The sequence below is a fragment of the Pipistrellus hanaki genome (assembly GCF_964339955.1).
Source record: "Pipistrellus hanaki genome assembly, chromosome: 8".
Taxonomy (NCBI): domain Eukaryota; kingdom Metazoa; phylum Chordata; class Mammalia; order Chiroptera; family Vespertilionidae; genus Pipistrellus; species Pipistrellus hanaki.
In genome coordinates, this window is record NC_140510.1 from 36,238,380 (window position 1) to 36,258,275 (window position 19,896).

General features: G+C 49.4%; 1 protein-coding gene across 10 annotated transcripts in view; it reads left to right on the top strand.

The window, feature by feature from the left end:
- The window catches only part of TANC1 (tetratricopeptide repeat, ankyrin repeat and coiled-coil containing 1), a 232,722-nt gene that overhangs the window by 192,270 nt on the left and 20,556 nt on the right, over nt 1–19,896 (top strand). For all 10 annotated transcript variants that reach the window (XM_084891445.1, XM_084891443.1, XM_084891450.1 and 7 more), the window contains 5 exons: nt 1,208–1,316; nt 2,303–2,425; nt 11,427–11,663; nt 13,465–13,650; nt 16,088–16,166. In XM_084891445.1, the coding sequence (XP_084747571.1) occupies nt 1,208–1,316; nt 2,303–2,425; nt 11,427–11,663; nt 13,465–13,650; nt 16,088–16,166 (734 nt within the window). The remainder of the gene's footprint in view (nt 1–1,207; nt 1,317–2,302; nt 2,426–11,426; nt 11,664–13,464; nt 13,651–16,087; nt 16,167–19,896) is intronic.

Genomic DNA, 19,896 nt, shown 5'->3' on the forward strand with positions numbered 1-19,896 from the left:
CTCAACCAGGGCCTTGATTGGGGAAGAGCCTACAACTGAGGTATGTGCCCTTGACCTGAATCGAACCTGAGACCCTACAGTCCACAGACTGACCCTCTGTCCACTGAGCCAACCCTGCTAGGGCAAGAGGGAAGTACTTAAGAGCATCTGCTTCTCCCCTTTATACTTCCTATCTTCCTCCTTGCCTCTCCCTCCCCTTCCCCCTTCTTTCCTTTTTGTTTTTGATTATCCCTTAGGTTTGAATCCAGGAACAGAATTATCAAGTTAAAGAGTAAAGTTACTCAAAGCCTCATTCTCATCACCTAGGCTTAAACACGACTCACATTTTACAATATTTGCTCCATCTGTTATTTTTTTGTTGAAATAAATTATAGACTTCATGATATTTTATCTTAGTCAGCTATAAACAAAAAAAAAAAGAAAAAGATTTTCATACTTATCCACAACACCTAAAATACTGACACTAGTTCACCAGTATCAACACATTTATCTATGCTCAGATTTCCCCACTTTCTTCCTATTTTTTAGTACGTGTGAATCAGGATCCAGATGAGGACCCTAAGAGGCATTTTATTGTGTCTCTTTCAATCTACAGATTCCTACCTTTTGTTTTTTCTTTGCATTTTATTTGTTTAAAAAAATCAACTGCGTAGTTAGTGCTGTTAGTTTCCCATAATGTGGATTTTTTTAAACTTTTTTTTATATATATTTTATTGATTTTTTAGGGAGAGGAGGAGAGAAGGATAGAGAGCTAGAAACGTCGATGAGAGAGAAACATCGACCAGCTGCCTCTTGCACACCCCCTACCGGGGATGTGCCCGCAACCAATGTACATGCCCTTGACCGGAATCAAACCTGGGACCTTTCAGTCTGCAGAGCCAAACCGACTTCAGCCCATAATGCGGATTTTGCTGATTGTGTTCTCAGGGAAGTTATTAATGTGGGGTGTTTTTTTTTTTTCCACCTTTATTTTCTATAAATTGGTAGTTAAATCTGGAGGCTTGATCAGATGTTATTTTACTTAAAAAAATTTTCTTTTTGCAAAGATGCTTAATAGGTGGTAGTGAGTAAAGTAAGTACTTCCATAAAGAGACATTTCGCATCTTAATGTGCCAGGGTTTTGGGGGGTGTGCGGTGATGTCCTCACCGGAGGGCCGGGGTGCGGTAGGACGGGGTGTTTGTTACAAGCCTGTGTTTCTGGCCCCAGGAACGGGCACGCTCTCCTGGCGTTCATGTTCTCGCGACAAGAGGGCAAGCTGAACCGGCAGCAGACCATGGAGCTTGGGCACCACATCCTGAAGGCACACATTTTCAAGGTGAGACACACACCACCGTGACAACGGCTCTCACTGTTGTCGTCTTTGTCTTGTTCAGTTTTTGGTTTCAGAGAATTTCAGCAGCTTTATCAGCCCTCCATGAGCCCCATTCCAAACACAGCCCCTCCCTTCTCCCTAAAAGTAACCACTGTTCGGAGTTACAGTCACTCACCTGTGTATCATCTAAATGCTAGGGTCACATTTGTACTGCCCCCACCCCCTTTAAGTCCTTCCTAAGTTTATTTCCATCTGAATTTGCCATTTCATTCATTCCCTTTGGTTTCCTGGTTCTTTAGTTGTCAGAGAACATGAGTTACTTGACCTCTAGTTAGTTAGTTAGTTGTTAGTTAGTTTCTATAGTCGGACAATTTATTTTACTGAATTTAGAATCAAGTTCAGCTGGACCTCTAGCTTTGCACCACCTGGATTTTCTGATTGTTTTTATTTCTCAGCATCTCGTTCATGATCCTCTGGATTTCTTATTTGGTAGTTGCACCTAGAGGCTTAATCAGATTCAGGTTTGATTCCCCCCGCCCCCCCCTCCCGGGGGGTATCCCAAAGGCTTCCTGGTTGCACCGGGGTTCACACTCGGTGTAACTCTGTGTGGGTTCCCGCAGCGGGAGGCACAGCGGTGTGTTGCCTCTCCGGTGGGATGCCATCAGCCGCTGCGGGTCTCTGCCTGGACTGTGCGCTCTGTGTGGGTTACAGAATGGTGATGTTTTCTCATTGATTCTTCCTTTGATTGACGGGAGAACTTCCATGAAGAGAAGAAACTTTCTCCTCATCGGCCATCTCTTTCCTCAGGCCTACAGGCCGAGCGCAGAGGCAGGCTAGGTGCTCGCCCCTTGGTTTTCAGGAGAGAAGGCTCGCAGGTGCGGGCGTTCTTTCCACAGCTCAGCGTGGCCGCTTGCACCCACACCCCGGGGGTCTCAGCGCTGCAGGCGGGGAAGGAGACGCTGAGGCCATTTGTCTCCCATTCCTTCCAGGGCCTCAGTAAGAAGACGGGGATCTCTTCGAGCCATCTCCAAGCCCTGTGGATCGGGTACAGCACGGAGGGGCTGTCTGCCGCCCTGGCCTCGCTCAGGAACCTCTACACGCCCAACGTGAAGGTGAGCGAGCCCTGTGCCCTGTGCCCCTGCCCCTGCCTATACCTGCTGCCCTTTCCCCAACAGTCCTGCCCTCCCCCTCCCTAGGCTGTGGCCAGAAGCCATGGAGGAGCTTCTGAGATGCTCTTCTCCGAAGTCAAAGTCGGTCCCCTTCTCTTCTGCCCGCTGGGCCAGCTTTCCCGGGGCAGGATGCCGTGGGCGGGCGGGGCTGCGCTGGGGGCCTGTGGTGGTTTCGGAGGGATGTGATAAGGAAGCAATTCACACAGAAACCAAAGGCCAGCGGGAGAGTCCAGGGAAAAGTGGTTTTTAAATGCCCTGAGTTTCTAATCTGGACTCTCTCTCTATGGCTCATAGGAAATTGCACATCGGAGGGGGACAGAGTGGTAGGGACACAGAGGAACCGACCACCTAGGTTTCGTGTATGTGCGTGTTTACGACCGTGGAATGCGTTTCAGGGTCACCCACTGCTAAGCCAGGGGCTTCCTCAGTCTTGGTCCATAGCTGTCATGTCACCATCTTCTTCTTTTTTTTCTTTTTTAAAATCAATTTATTTTTTAAATATATTTTATTGTGGTTTTTTTTTTTTTTTTTTTTTTTTTACAAAGAGGAAGGGAGAGGGATAGAGAGTTAGAAACATTGATGAGAGAGAAACATCGGTCAGCTGCCTCCTGCACACTCCCTTCTGGGGATGTGCCCGCAACCAAGGTACATGCCCTTGACCGGAATCGAACCTGGGACCCTTGAGTCCTCAGGCTGACGCTCTATTCACTGAGCCAAACCAGTTAGGACACCATCTTTTTAGAGTAGATTTCAGCCCTCATTTTAACAAAGTCTAAGAATCTAAAGCACACAGAGGCCAAGTGCCTGGTTAAATCCACAGAGAAGGCGTAACCGCCCCAAAGTGTGGGAATCACTGCTTTGCGGGATGGCAGCTTGCAACCGTCTTTTCCAGTGAAATGAGATCATAAATACTTTCACCTTTTAGATTGCTCACCCACCTCACACGTGTGCTGGACTCCAGGCCTTGGCCGCAGGCCCTGGCATGCCCGGCTGCCTGCATAGGCGCTGAGGCAGTTCCCAGGGAGTCGGGCCCGCCCTGGGAGCCACCTCCGTGAAAACACTCACACCTGCCCCCCTTCTAGCAGGAGGCTGACCGACATGGTCACGCAGCAAAGGACAGACGGAGCCCTGTGTGCTCCAGGCACGCCTTCCACGTCTCACTTTGGGTTCATCAGACTCACCTGGAAAGGGCGCCACATGCCCCAGAAATGGCACTCCCAGGAGACTTCTGTACCTCTTCCTCCCCCTTCCTCCCCCTTGCCCCCAGCACCTCGCACCTTGGATGTGTGACTGGGGACTTGGGCTTGCAGAGGGCTTCCCATGCCCAGTGGGGCTTAGCTCTGCCCCTCTCCTCCTTTCCCTGCCTTCCCGGTGGATTCTGTTCCTTCTCCTCCCCTGCAGAGGGGAGGGTGGCAGTGCTGACGGAGAAGCCTGGGGTCAGAGGGACCGAGCAGTGCTCTGACCCGGGAGCCCTGCTGCCCAGTACAGGCCCTGGGTGGGTTAGAGAAAGGCCACCGCCTCCAGGTGGACGCAGACGGGCCTTTGCAGAGATAAAATGCCGCCTCGTGCCAGTGAACCTGCCCGCTCTTAGGGTTCAAGACTTGATGGGCAAGGGGCTCATTGGGTTTCATTCTGACGTGCCCCTCGGCCAGGCGCCTGGGGCAGAGCACCCCTGGAGGTCCGCTCTGGGGACCCTGTGCTCTGCCCGCCCCTTCGCATGTTCGCACCTCTGTCCAGACCTGAGGCTTGTGTGCCTGTGTCTCGGCTGAATCCCTCACACAAACTTAAGGGGCAGAGGGACTGGGAAGCTGTTTCTGTAGTTACGGGAATTGGCTTCAGGCTGCTACTGCCGATCAAAAGAAGCTCTTCCTGTCTAGATGGAGTTCCTGGAAAAGAAAGGTGGAGAACACAGCTGAGCTTAGACTTCACATAATAAAATGTTTGTATTAAGACTCTTTGTTCAACTTAAATTTTATAGAAATTGGGTTGAACTTACTATAATAATGACATTGTTTCGTCTTTTGTCTCGGCTAAAAGTGTACCTTTTGGCTTGTTCGTAATTAAGAAAATTCTATAACAATGACCAGGAAGAAAAGAAATAAAGAATAACAATGGCAATATCTGTTTTTACTATTTTAATGAGTTGCGGGCACAGACATTCTTCATCCCGTACAGAGAAATGTAAATGGGAAACGTCACACTCTGTTGAATATGAGCTTTTAAGACAGTAAATTGAAGGTACAGCATAACAATATAATGACCTGGACCCTCCTGGGGTTTTAAACTTTCCTGTCTAACATACTTGCACTTTTAAGAGTCTTTCATCTTCACTTCGTTTCAGAGAGCTCCTGTGTCACCTGTGTCTACGCTGTCCCTGAAATCCTACAGCATGCTTATAGAATCTTGAGGCTTTCCATTATCCTTCTGTTTCCTTTTATCTTTCAAGGAAAAAAAAATAAAAGGGTTTTCACAGAATCTTCAACAAATTACAGTAATTTAAAATTATGCATGCAATTAAGGAACTTTTTTTAGAGAGTATTAAATGTTGTCATACAGGCAGGGATGTCATTTTGAGCAATAATTGCAGTTTGCCACTTTGGCAAATTAAAGTGACTTTGCTCCAGGATGATTGCCTGGTAGATGCATTTTAATTTCAATGGCATGCCAGTGACTTCTAACAATGGCGTCTCCCGTCACCAGGCCAGCGCCGTGCCAGCCCAGCCCCGGCGGCCCACTGGGGTCCTTGCCACCCGGCCTCCAGGCTCCCAGCCAGCTGGCTGTCTGGCTCACACTGTCCCGTCGGACTGGCTGCCAGCCACGGGCTTCCCAAGACTGTGGACGCGGGAGAATTTGCGCTGCGATTCTTCCCTCAGTGGAAGGCAGGGAGGAGGGGAGACAGGCATGGACGTGGCCTTCCTTCCCGTGGCGGAGAGGGTCCAGGCGTGTTCTGCGTGACAGTGAGGCAGCACGCACACCGTGCAGGCCTGCTATCGTGGCTGGGACCCTCCAGTAACGATGGAGGAAACTGGTTCTCGCCCCTGCTGACCATGCCAGCCAGCGCCTTGCCTTCCTCCGGCCCCTTTTCTGCTTTCTTGCATTCATTAAACCCAGAAGTTTATAGATAATATTGCCATTCCTAAGTGTTACCCAAGGAGACTGTCTGTGATGGTGGTGGCTGGGAAATTTCCACATTGGGGGCGAAAGGAAGAGGACGAACCACTTAAACCCTGTCCTTGAATGCAGAGTGATCTTACCCAGCTGCTGCTCACACCACTGGATGCTCTGTGGCAGGAGTTTTGTGCCCAGGAATCATCTGTGCTTTGTCCCCTCTGAGCCCCAGTTTTCTAGCCTAGACATTGGAGGTAACTAAAGAGCCTTTCTCAGAAGGCTGGGAAATCTCACTGAGGTGTTAAAGCGCTTGGAAAATGCTGGACATTTATTCCTGGGCAAGTGAATTATTCTCATTTGTGCTTTGTCTCCTTCCTGGAGACCGAGACTCGGCAGTAGGCACCTGAGAACTTCTGGATGTGTCTGGCTGGCGGCGAGAGGAGCTGCCCACCGGGAGTTTTTGTTGGGCCCACGTGACCCCTGTCTGCTCTCAAATAAGTGTGAGGTCTCCTGCGCTTGGGGCTGGTAAACAGCTCAGGGAGAACAGACCTCAGGTGGCCAGGTGCCTGGGGCAGAGCGCCCTCCTGTGCCTTCCAGCATCAAGGACCTGGGTTCCTGTCCCTTCTGAAGATGCTGTGAAAAGTGATTGCAGTGATAGCAGTTGAACTTACTTAGCACTTGCAGGATGCTGAGGACTCTGCTGAGTGCTTCATGTGTGTCTGTGTGTGTCACCTTCATTTTTCATCTTCACAACAGCCCAGTGAGGTGACGCTGTTTTTATCTCTGCTTCTCAGATGAGGGTGAGAGCAGTTAATAGCTTGTCCCAAATCCCACAGCTGGAAGGTCCCTGGCTAAGAGCAAGCCCAGGCCCCACAGGGGCATTGATCATCGCACGTGTTTGCAGCCCTGGCTGCCAACCAGAGTCACTGGGGAGCTCGGTGTCTGAGCCAAGCAGTCTCCACGGGGGCTCGGCATTGGAAACTTCCGGAAGAACCATGGGTTAGCCCTGGCAGGGGTTTCTCAGTGATCAGAGCGTCGGCCCTCACACCAAAAGGTCTCAGGTTTGATTCCCTGTCAAGGGCATATGTCTGGGTTCCAGGCTGAATCCCTGGCCCAGTTGGGGTGTGTGCTGGAGGCAACCAGTGGATGTGCTTCTCTCACATTGGTGTCTTCTCTCCCCCATCCTCTCCCTAAAAAAAGAAAATAAATGGAAAAATATCCTTGGGTGAGGATTAACAAAAAAAAGAACCATGGGTTAGTACAGTGGTTGGCAAACCGCGGCTCTGGAGCCACATGCAGCTCTTTGGCCTCTTGAGTGTGGCTCTTCCACAAAATACCATGTGCAGGCGTGCACGTACAGTGCAATTGAAACTTCGTGGCCCATGCACAGAAGTCTGTTTTCAGCCCGGGCGAGTCTATTTTGAAAAAGTGGTTCTAATGCCGAGGCATACGCAAGAGGCCAAAGAGCCACATGAGGCTTTAGAGCTGAGGTTTGCTGACCACGGGGTTAGGGAAAGATCCACAAACCAATTAGGGGTTAAGCAGTGAAAATACCCAGAGCATTGCACCTCCAAGGAAATGTTTTTCCCAATGAACAGATGAAGTGTGAATTGTAGATGAACATTGGTACCACCCAGGTAATGTCTTATGAGGTATTAGCAAGACAGCACTGAAAGTACACCTTTGACATTATTGACAGAGAGTACCTGTTGGGCAGAATAATGGGGTGGTCTGCTGGCTGTTTTCTCAGGAGGCACCTGAAGAGCAGAGTAGTTGAGTAATTTTCTGAAAATCACACAGCAAGTTAGTTAAGGAGCTGATTGTGAACTTGGACTATTTGACCCATCATCTTTTTCTCTTAGGCTTATGGGTCTCAAGAGGGGCTAGGATTGGTGGAGAGCAGAGAGGGTAACTGGCTGTCCGGGTCACCCAGGGAATCTACAAACGATCATTGCCAGTCCTGTGGTGACCAGGCTGGTGGGCCTCTCAGTGATAGGATGTTACGTGTTTTGAAAAGGCTGCCAGGGTTCTCCTGTATTCCTCTTGGTACGAGTCGATTTCCTCAGCTTTATAAGATCCCCAAGTATTTTCACCAGCATTATCGTACTATTTCCGTACTACATGGTGGTAGCTCAAGGGGAAATCATTTTCTGAAAATCCCTCAACTTTTGTGTAGCACTTACCATTTTAGTACTTTTGAATCCTACTTGAGTCTGTCGCGTGAATTTGTCTGGCAGAGGTGCAGCCTTGTGTTACATGTCAGTGTTAGCTCAGGGACTCCTTTTCTGGCCTCTCTTCCGTGAGTTCTCTGCCTTTCCATCCGCAATGCTGGCTGGAGGCTGAGCTGGTGCTGACCTGGGTGGGGCTAAAAGATGTCCCTCTCTGATGGGTGTAAGCGACGGGGTGGGTGCTGTGGGTCATGGGGTCTCCTCGGCACTTGTGTGCCATCTGTCCTTCCTTAACTGTAACTGGTGTCCTCGGGGTGGGGAGGGTGTGATGGGGCATCCTGTCGTGGAGGGCCTTTATTTGCCACTCTTCTCTGTGAACTTTGGAATGTTACAGCCAGCACCTTGTGCAGGGGGCTGAGCTGGGAAGTGGGGTGTGAGGAGGGGGTGCACAGTGCCTGGAGTCGATGCATGCATGGGGGTGTGGTTCTTGTGAACATGTGTGTGCAAACAAGTGTGTGCACATGGGCAGAGTGGTGGGAGCGTGTTTTGTAGGGGTTGGGAGGATGGGACTTTTCTCTGGTGTCCTGGCATCAGAGCAGAGACCTTTAGGAGGCAATCCTTTGTCAGTTGAATCTGTGGGAAAGGCGTTCTTCACTGAGTTAAGGGCCCTGAGGCTGGGGCCTGCTTGCTACTGGGCACAGCGTGGCCAAAGTGGGCAAAGGAGGGAAGAAAGGGAGAAGTGCTGGGAGAGGTGAGGGAACTGGAGGGCTGGGTTTTCATGTGTCAAGCCCCAGGACACCCAGGACTCCTCAGAGCTTACACTTTGGGTTCTAACCTGCCCGTGTGCTGCACACGATCCCAAGTCATGGTCTCACCGCCTCGTAATATTAATTCCTATCCGTTCGTAAAAATTCTGTCAGCTGCTCTCGTGGACACATATCATTGAGGGAACTTGAATTTTATATGACTTAACCGTCTTCCTGCATCTTTTAATGATCCCTTGTGACTCTAGTCAAATGAACGACACGGTGTCTGTGGTTTCCACACCTCGTGGGCAGCCTGGAGGCCTGCCAGGGCCTGTCAGGGGAGTGATTGATGCTGGCCCAGGCCGCTGAAGGGAACCGTTTGAAGAGATGCAGTGGGCATTTTAATAGGTGTTAAAGGGCCGTCGTTTTTTTTTTTTTAGTGATCTGGAGATATGCGGAAGACAGTGGTAGAGCTACAATGTACATACGGTATTCTGTGATTTTATTTTAAAATCTCTAGGTAAACACCCCCTTGGATCATGTCTGGATCCAGGTAACTTCAGTGGGTGGCGGGCGGAGTAATTAGGAAAAGACCATTTTTTAGGATCCTGTGCTGCTGACAGCCCCAGGGGCACACGTTTTCATGTGTCTGCTCTTTCTGCGCTTCCTGGTGAAGAAAAGACAGTGTCTGCCTTTACTTTTGGCCTTGTTACCTCTCTGCTAAGTTTTTAATCCGTGATGATTGTTTCGTTTTTATTAGATTAAGCAGTGGTTTTTCAAAGTGTGGACCCCAGACCAGCAGCATCAGGAGAAGCTGGGAACCTGACCTAGCACCCCAGGCCCAGTAGGTGGGGCCTGAGACTGTGCTTTAAAAATTTTTTAATTTAGTTAAAACACATGTGTCAAACACAAGGCCCGCGGGCCAAATCCAGCCCGCCAGGCCTTGCAATGTGGCCCGCACCGCGCTGTCATCACTGCACTCCGCTGTCAGTTTATGACATTGTCAGTTTATGACTGTTCAGTAAACCATTCGGCCCGCGATTTAGGCTGGATTTTAGATTTTGGCCCCTTCTCTGATTGAGTTCGACACCCCTAAGTTAAAACAACAACACACAAGCTGGGCTGGTATGGCTCAGGGGTTGAATGTCGACCTATGAACCTGTCATGGTTCATTCCTGGTCAGGGCACATGCCTGGGTTACAGGTTCGATCCCTGGTGGGGGAGTGTGCAGGTGGCAGCCGATTAATGATTCTCTCTTATCACTGATGTTCCCCTCTCTCTTTCTCTTCCTTCCTCTCAGAAATCAATAAAAATATACTTTAAAAAAACTATATACAACAATATGAAATTTACTATCTTAACTATATATTTTTTTAAATTGTTTTATTTAAGTATATTGTAGTGATATTGGTATATATTAGTGACATTGGGTTCAGGTGTACAATATAGTGATTTGACATTTTTATACCTTACAGTGCGATCGCCCCACTAATTCTCATAATCACCCGTCACCGTGCAAACTTACCACAATATTATTGACTAGATTCTCCTTCGCCATATTCATCCCCACACCCACGGTGATCATTCCTATGGTCTCTATTTTATCTTAATTGTTTTTAAGTGTAGACTTCAGCAAAGTATATTCACATTATTGCACAGTAGATCGCCAGAAGTTCTTCATCGTGTGAAACTAAATCTCTATAATCATTAAACAGCTCTCATTACACCTTCCCCATAGCCCTGGGCAACCACCGTTCTGCTTTCTGTCTCTGATATGACTACTATAGATACCTTGTATAAGTGGAATCAGAGTATTGATCTCTCTGTGACTAGCTTATTTCACTTAGCATAATGTCCATAAGGTTCATCCATGTTGTAGCATGTGTCAGAATTTCCTTCCTTTTACTTTTTTTTATTTCTTTTTGTTAATTGATATGAGAGAGAGAGAGAGATTTGTTGTTCCACTTATTTATGCACTCATTGGTTGTTTCTTATATGTGTCCTGCCGGAGATCCAACCCTTTACCTTGGCCTATCAGGATGACTGACACTCTAACCCAGTGGTCGGCAAACTGCAGCTCTCAAGCCACATGCAGCTCTTTGGCCCCTTGAGTTTTTAGCAAAGGCCAGCTTTGGAGCACCCTAATTAAGTTAATAACAGTGTACCTACCTATATAGTTTAAGTTTTAAAAATTTGGCTCTCAAAAGAAATTTCAATAGTTGTACTGTTGATATTTGGCTCTGTTGACTAGTGTGTTTGCCGACCACTGCTCTAACCAACTGAGCTGCCCAGCCAGGGTGAAAATTTCCATTTAAAGTAGGGGTGTCGAACTCAATCAGAGAAGGGGCCAAAATCTAAAATCCAGCCTAAATCGCGGGCCGAATGGTTTACTGCACAGTCATAAACTGACAATGTCATAAACTGACAGCGGAGTGCAGTGATGACAGCGCGGTGCGGGCCACATTGCAAGGCCTGGAGGGCTGGATTTGGCCCGCGGGCCGTGTGTTTGACACATGTGCCCTAAAGGCTGACTAATCCGCCATTGTATGCACTTTGTTTATTCAGCCATCGAGGGACATTCCTTTGCTTCCATCTCTTGGCTGTTGGGCTAACGCTGCGGTGAACGTGGCAGTGCAGGGGCCTCTTTGAGACGCTGGTTTCATTGCCTTCGGATCTATTCCCAGAAGTGGGACTGAGGGATCTTGGGAACCCTCCACACTGTTTTCCGTGGCTGCTGCACCATTCCATTCCCACCGCGGAGAATGTGCCCTTGCAGCACGTTCGCAGGTAACACGGTGCACACGCGAGTTGGAGAGCCACTGGATCAGAATGAGGCTGCTGCCCCTCTCCACGGAAGTTGTTACAAATGTTGTGACATTTACCTGAGAAATTAATCTTCTTTTGGGGGACTTTCTCCAACAGGTGAGCCGGCTCCTGATTTTGGGCGGGGCCAACGTGAACTACAGGACGGAAGTGCTGAATAACGCCCCGATCCTGTGCGTCCAGTCTCACCTCGGCCACGAGGAGGTGGTCACTCTGCTCCTGGAGTTCGGTGCCTGCCTGGACGGCATGTCTGAGAACGGCATGACCGCCCTCTGCTACGCGGCCGCCGCCGGCCACATGAAGCTGGTGTGCCTGCTGGCCAAGAAGGGGGCGAGGGTAAGCAGCAGCCTTCCCCGGGGGGTGCGGCAGTGTCTTCATGTCCTTGTTAGAATTACCCCCCGGCCGGCCGGGCCAGCCCTCATTTGTCTCTACCTTGTTGAATTGCAGTGAACAGAAATGGCTAGCTAAACAGAAAGGGTGAGCACAGCACTGCCATGGGACACCACCTGTGTGGGTGCGCTGAGAGGGTGCTCCAGTGTTCAGTTCCTAAACTCACTCTGCTTACTGTAGCCCCGGGGGAGGCAGGCTACCGGGGGAATTCCTGGCACCAGTGGCACGAGCAGGGCCATCCTTTGAAAAGCTTGCAAGTGCGGACCTAGATAGAACTTACCAGAATTTAATGGCACTAATTAAGTGAAAAGATTTACATGTTTTATTTTTTTTCTCTCTCCTTGTCTCATTTCATTTCACGCCTTTAAAAAAACAAACAAACAAACAAAAAAACAATGAAATGAGTTCTGTGGGCTTAGAAGCATGGGCCTGAGCACGTGGATCCAGGAGCCTGACAGCCCAGAGTCCTTAGTTCTCCAGCTGCCAGCTGGGTGGGACGCTGGGCAAGTTGTTGAGGCTGCGTGCCTCAGGCTTCCCCCCTGTAAGATGGGCTCGACAGCAGTGTCTGCCACAGGGCCGCTGTGTGAGCGTTAAGTCAGCCAATGTATTAGCATGATTATAGATCAGTTACTCTAGGACTGTCGATGTTAACAGATTGAATGAGAACAGTGCCAAACTCTTTAGGTTTACTGTAAGCATTTCATTGGGGGTCAAAGGGGATGTGCTTTTGAAAACAATAGAAATAAATCACTGATGTCTTTATACTAATTAGTGTACCGAAGGTTCAACAAAAAGACACTAGGCTTCTAGTAACTGTGGGGGCCTTTTTGGTTTTTCTCTCAGACACATTTGGGACGGGTGGACTTTAATTTTAGCACAGGAAGAAGAGAAAGGTTGCTGTGAGGCCTTCCCAGAGGGCGCATTAGTGCACATCAGCACGCCTCCATTTCCTCATCCACACAGTGACTTAGCTTTATTCGGAGGCCAGACTCCCCTTCCACCCCAGCCAGAAGGTCTGGAAGAAGGCAAGGGTCACATTGGTGGCCCTTGCAAAGCCTGTGGGTGGGGGTGCAGGGCATTCCCAGAATTTGGAGGCTGACCCTCCGCTCCTCTTCCAGCCCAGTATTCCCGAGTTTAGACAGGGAATGACGCATTATCTGCTGCCTTTGGGCCTTTAGGAGGTATGCCACACTCAGACACTCTGTGGCAAGCTGGCCCTCCCGGCTCTGTAGCCATACTTGACATGCTGACAGGTCCCAGGTCGCCTGCCTCCTTCCCCAATCTGACGCCACTCTGAGTCCCTTCCTTGTTCAGAGCTGGGTCTTCCAGATCCCTCCCTTTTGCTGGCTCTCCTGGCTTAGTGACCAAAGAACTGCTCTGCGCCCCCAGAATGTAGCCTGTCCCAGCCCGTTAGAATGTCCCCCTCCAGGAACTGCAGTCGGTGAGCACAGGGCTTTGCCTGAGGTTTGATCTGTGCTCCCCAGAGAATTCAGAGCTCCCAGTTGTTTGCTGGAGAGACACGGGGAGTGAGCAGGGTGCGCTGTGACAGCCAGTCTACCAGGGGAACCTGAGACCTGGCCGGGTGCCTTCATCCCGTCAAAGTAACTCCAACCGGACTCTGCTCTCCAGAAAGACGCACTGGGACACAGACCCAGTACCTGTGCTTGCACACAGATAGCGTTTGTGTTGGACCCGTGTTCCCAGAGCAGAGGTGATGCTAACTGGTGCCTTTGCTCCTGCCTTCCAGTTGGACCACTTGGATAAGAAAGGCCAGTGTGCACTGGTGCACAGTGCACTGCGGGGCCACAGCGACGTCCTGCAGTACCTGCTGGCCTGCGAGTGGTCGGCGGGCGCTCCCCAGCCCGGTGCGCTGAAGAAGAGCCACGCCCTGCAGCAGGCACTGACGGCGGCCGCCAGCATGGGCCACAGCGCGGTGAGTGGGGCTGCGGGGTTCCCTCTTGGGGACCTGGGAGCTGTGGTGCACTGGGTGGGTACTTGTGAGGTCGCCTTCTTCGGAGTCGCTAGCCTGTGATGCACGGAAGAAAAGAAGGTAAAGGAGGCTTTGGAGAAACAGCCTCTGGTTTGACTGTGTGTGACCGTGATCCAGGGTCTTGGCCTCACACCCTGCATTTGAGTGAAAGCCCCAAGCCCACAGTGCCAAGTGTGTATGTGTGCTCACACGACAGGGAGGCCTCTCCCGCACAGACTCATCCATAATAAATGAATAACCTTCGTTCTCTACGCTTCCTTATCTCTTTTTAAAAATTGATTGTTAAGAAAGGAAGGGGGGGAGGAGGGAGGGAGAGAGAGAAACATCTATCCCAACTTGAGATGGAACGCCTAACCTGGGTATGTGCCCTGACAGGGAATCGAACCAGCCACCTTCTGGTGTCCTGGACAATGCTCCAACCAGCTGAGCCAGCAGCCAGGGCTTCCGTGTCTGTGTGTCTCTGCCTTTCTCTCTTCTACTTTCATCCTCTTGCCCTGCTGCCTTACTTTTTATCCGCACTTTGGTTCATTCTTTCGTCCATGTGGTCCTTTTAAAAATCACATGGAATCCGAGTTCTAAAATTGTCCTTGAGTATTTGAAAGATGTTAAAAATAGAACCTCAGTGCTCTCGTAGCCTGTAAAAGCGCTTGCCCTTCGCAGCTCCTGCACTGAAGGAAAACTCCGCCCGCAGTTCAGTAGAGCACTTATTTCTGGCAGACGTTGGCATTCCTCGGTTTGAGGTATCATTGTCACCTCCTGACCAGTGTGTGTGTGAATTTAATATTTTACTTGCTCCCTTCTATGTGTTTTTCTCTCTGTATGATCCTCAAGCAATCAGAGTTGCCAGTATTTGGCAAGAGTTGTCCCTACAATTATTTAGAATAAATTTGGGTGCAAAGCTGGTTGGCTGGCTAGCTTTTGATATTTAAAACACAAGAACAAACATACACACCCATGTTTGCGTGTGTGCACACACACACACATTAAAAATACACATACATAATACTTCAACACAAATATATTGCATTAATTAAATGCAGAAGCATATAAAAGGATGCAGTTCTCTTAAGAGAGACATGAGAGATTTACAAAAATATGAAACAATACTAGTCAACGTACATGTTTCAGTTCTGAAAAAAATACTTGTTTTATTTTTTTAAAAAAAACATATTTCATAAAAAATAGGTTAAATGCTGTGCAAAAGCAACCTCAGCCTCGCCAGTAACAAAGGGCAGGATTCATTCATCACCTCGAAGGGTGTATGAGCTTCCTAATGCTGCTGTAACAAGTGACCACAGACTTGAGTGGCTTAAAGCAGCAGACACCCGTTCTCTTTCGGACCAGGAAGTCAGAAAGCTAAAGGTAAGGTGTCAGGAGGCAGTGTTGTTTCTGGAGGCTCTAGAGGGGAATGGTGTTTAGCTTTTTTCCTAGTTTCTAGAAGCCACCTGTATTCCTTAGTTTATGGCCCTTTCCTTTGTCTTCAAAGAGCATCACTTTTACTTATGCTTCTGTCGTCCCTTCTCCTCCCTCCTCTGCCCTGTTGTTCCTGTCCCTCTTTGGGGGCAGTGGTGATTATGTCAGGTGTATATGAGCTATGCCCTTGGGTAATTCAGGGTCATCGTCCCTTTCAAGATCCGTAATCACATCTGCACATTCCCTCTTGCCATGCATGGTAACATTCCCAGCTTTGGGGAACGAAGATGTGGATATATGTGGGGGCTCTTGTTCAGCCTACCCCAATGGGTGCAGATTGGGGGACAGGAAAATGGCTCTGCCCTCGCCTGCTGCTGCCTTTGCACAGAGTGAAGGGTTCGGGGCTCAGATCCTTCCGATTCCCCTCGAGCCAGCACCCTGCCTCCACACCTGTGACCCCGCCTGCTTTTTGATGGGGGCGATGCCTGCACAGGAAAGAATAATAATGCTGTTAGCATAAAAATCATCTAGACAACACTTTATTTTATTTTATTGAAAAGGTATACACCGCCTTGTTTTCTTTCCTTGTGAAAATGGATTCACCATCTTCGGGCGATTTATGCAGAAGCTGCACTTTGTGTGATACCCTGTGTCCTTTGATGATTAGGCTGGCATATTTGGGTCACGTTGGAATTCATTAAAATTCCGAGTACTTGGTAATCCTGAACAATGTTGCTGAAATTCACGGCGCCTTTTTTTTTTTTTTTTTTTTTTTTATTCTCCTCAAAGTGAACGTGTGAATAGCATATGAATTATGCTTAAAAACGGTTTTCATTATATTTCCTCTCCTTGTGCGGCATGAGATAATCATGGTTAAAAAACAACAGACTGGCTCCTTTGATACATGGGGTATAATAAGCACATATGGCGACGAGAACTCATTAAATCACCTTGCCACTTCTGACAGGTGGTCGAGTGCTTGCTGGGACTGGAAAAGGAACATGAAATAGACGTCAATGGCACCGACACGCTGTGGGGAGAAACAGGTAATTACGGCTCCACGGCTTACGGTCTGGGCCAGCCGGATGGCGGAGCCCCCGTTTGGCCTAATTGTCTTCAGGATGACTTGGGCTGCACATCGCCCTGTTGTTATTTTTATCCTGAGGCATTCGAAGCTTAGCAAATGAGTAGTAATACTTACCTAAAATTCAAACCATTTTGAATTGGACCAGCAGTGCCTGCGAATCTGATGACTGTCAGCTAGAAATACTGTGTCCGATGAACGTCAGCCAGAAAGACCTGAATAAGGTGTTCCCTTATCCTCACCAGCCTGGTCTCCTGTGGGCAGGGCAGGGCTGCCGCCCCGGGTTCAGATGAATCCAAGGTGTTCAGGAGGAAGGCTGCGGCTGTCTGTGGAGTGAGAGCGGCCTGGGCCTCGGGGGCTGCTTAAAACTCTGAGGCCAGGCTGCCAAGCCCATTTCCGTGGGTGTGGGGGGAGGGGTGCGTGTTTCACTGCAGCCTGGGGAGGGAGTCCACAGTGAGTGTATCTTAGTGAAGATCTGAGTTGGTTACCTGTCCAGTGAATATGGATAATGCTGCTTTGCGATTTTCCATGGCACTGAATTGGTATCAGAATCATAGGGCTCTGAGTTACGAGTTGTTGTTGAATGGGTGTAGCTAAGAGTGTTTAATGTGTGTGTCCAGGCTGTGTGCTGTGTGTGGACCCAGTGTACATGGCTTCCATTTCTCCTGTGCAGATGTATTTCCAAATGCTCCTGAGTCATTTCCTAACCAGCCAAATGGTAGTGTGTCGAGTTTGTCAGCGAACTCATACTTAAGAAAAGCTTCAGTCCTAGCCAGTTTGGCTCGGTGGATGGAGCGTCAGCCTGCAGACTGAAGGGTCCCAGGTTTGATTCCGGTCAAGGGCACATGCCTAGTTGTGGGCTCGATCCCCAGTGGGGTGCGTGCGATCAGTGGTTCTCATCATTGATGTTTCTAGCTCTCTCTCCCTCTTCCTTCCTATCTGAAATCAATAAAAATACATTTTTTTAAAAAAGTTAAAAAAATAAAAAAGCCTCAGGTGTTTGGGGGGTGAGGGTGGGTTGCAGGTTTGCACATAAGGTCTCTGGTGCCCTCCCTCGGGGCTGCCACCGTGTGTGTGTGTGTGTGTGTGTGTGTGTGTGTGTGGCGTTGGGGCCAGCTGTCCTGGTGTCTACGGAGGAGATGGCCTGGCCCCCATTCCAGGAAGAGTGCAGAACCCCAGGCAAAGTTGGATTATGCTTGGGGCTAAATGTGAGTAGATTTAACTATTGTTCTTAATTCTCTATGGCGTCTTTCCCCAACCCATTTAGATAGTATGGGCTGCTCTGTAAGTTCATGAAAGAAAAGCTCCCGTCCACTTCCCTATCGTGTTGTGGGCAGCAAAGAGGACTTTGCATGGTGCTCAGTCAGAGGGTCCCGTTCCTGCTTTCCAGTGCCTGGTGGGTGTCGCAGGTTTGGGCAAGTTCCTCGGCCTCCTTGTCAGATGAGGTCAACAGAACCTACGTTCCAGGATCGGGGTGAAGATAAGGAATCTCGTCCAAATGTTCCCAATGTCAAGAACCCCGAACATCCTGATTCATTAGGTCCAGGGGAGCCCCACACGCAGTTTCTTAGCAGGCATCCCAGGGGACTCTGGCTTCGGGACCAATGGAGAACCACTGGGGAAGCTGTGAGCAGGGACTCGGAATGAGAGGTGCCCGTGGTGGCGAGGGGGCCAGGCCTAATAGTAGTTAACAAGCCCAAAGAAAAATCCAGAGAAGGGCTGCATGTGACAGCCTTGTGTGAGCAGTCTGCTGTGTTTCTTGCTGACCTGTCTTGAATTTTAGTATCCCTGACCCCCTTCAGAATCTGCTAGGCTGATAACTAAAGAAGTAAGAGAAACCACTGTTCCCATCAGTCTTGCTGAAAAGATGAGTCACAGCTCAGCCCCAGCCTTCGGGAGCGTGCCCTTCAGACCACATTGCAGCCTGGGAAGTACTCTTGCCTTTCATTGGCAGGCGCAGGGTGAAGGTCATCAGACCAGAGTTTGAAGGATTTTTCTTTTGAATGCCAAGAAAAAGTTAATCACTGCTTCTTGGGTTAGAGGTCCCCGATGGGCTCTGTGGACTGTGTCAATAAAGTCAGTCTTGGCCTAACCGGTTTGGCTCAGTGGATAGGGCGTTGGCCTGTGGACTGAGGGGGTCCCAGGTTCGATTCTGGTCAAGGGCATGTACCTTGGTTGCGGGCACATCCGCAGTAGGGGGTGTGCAGGAGGCAACTGATCCATGTTTCTCTCTCAACAATGTTGCTAAATCTCTCTCCTTTTCCCTTCCTCTCTGTAAAACATCAAGAAAATATATTAAAAAATAAAATCGTCTTGCTGTCTCTGCATTTTCTATCTGGTACCTTTCTCCTGTGTTCCTTCAAAAATAACTGTCATTGTCTGCTACCTCAAAGCCTCCTCATTTCCAGATCTGTGGTTGTCAAAGGCAGTTGCACACTGAAATCTGGCAGAGGAATTCTTAAATGAGAGCACGTCTATAAATGTGGGGTACTGCCCAGATCGTGAGGCTGTGTTTGGGATTTGGCCACGGAAGGTCCTCATTACCTGAGCCCAGATGTCTCCTGCAGAGCGTGAGTGTGCGCCGGTAGGCCAGCTCACAGTCCTCATTCTCACCAGCAGCTGCCTGTGGCTCCCGCCCCCTGCACAGATGCACTGCTCTGTGTACTGCTGCTAGTGGCTGGGGACCTTGGAAATCAAAGTGGTTGTTTCACTTCCTCGTTTTGTTTGGTCCTCATTCCTGGGTGTGGTCAGCCCTGATTTGTGTCTGAGACACTCTGGCCTGGGGCTTGTCTGTCTGCAGCCGCAGCTGGAGGGGAGCATCCTGAGTCTGGTTCCGTCTGAGAGTGGGAAGTGGAGGGAACACCTGGAAGTGCTCCACACATTTATTATTTGTCTCCCAACTGTGTGTAAGTTGTGTTATCCAGCTGTGAGTAGCTGGTCTTTAAAATACCAGCTGCTGGGGTTGCAAGGCAGGGTCTCCTGGGTCTGTTTTGGGCTCACCCGCCTGGCGCTGAAGGGCCCCGTGTCTTCCGTGCAGTGACGCCGTGTTCCAGAAGTGGGGGCGCTAAATCTGTGCACAGAGTCCTTCCCCACTTTTCTGCCGGAAGAGATGCTTGCAATCCCAGTGTACCTACCGTGTGTGGCAAAGGTGTGGTTTTCATGCCTGGTGCTGATTGGAAGTAGCAGGTGATCTGTGAGAATGACGGCTGACAGTCGGAGGGGCCACAGGGAACGGCAGACCTGTGTGAGGTCGCTCAGGACAATCCAGGTGGGGATGATGGGGGTAGACAGTCGATCACCTTTAGTGTCTCCCTGTGATGACCTAGTCACCAGATGCCATCGCAGAAGGGGGGTGGTTCCTATCTTAGGTCTAAAGAGACAAGAAAATATACAGTAGATTTCACCTAAAATGGTAACAGTGCTTAGTTCAGGTGGTTCCTATCTTAGGTTTAAAGAGACAAGAAAATATTCAGTAGATTTCACCTAAAATGGTAACAATGCTTAGTTTAGGGTTTACAGCAGTAAGTCTATGACTTTTAGACAACTTGGGCTATCTCTGCCTGATTATACAGCAGGGGTTTACGTAAATTTCCCTTTTCACCAGCATCTGGGCCATTTGCTACTTATGTCTGATTGATGTTGAGGATTCAGCCCTGCAGAACCAGCCTTGTAGTCCAGTAGCTCCTCATGCT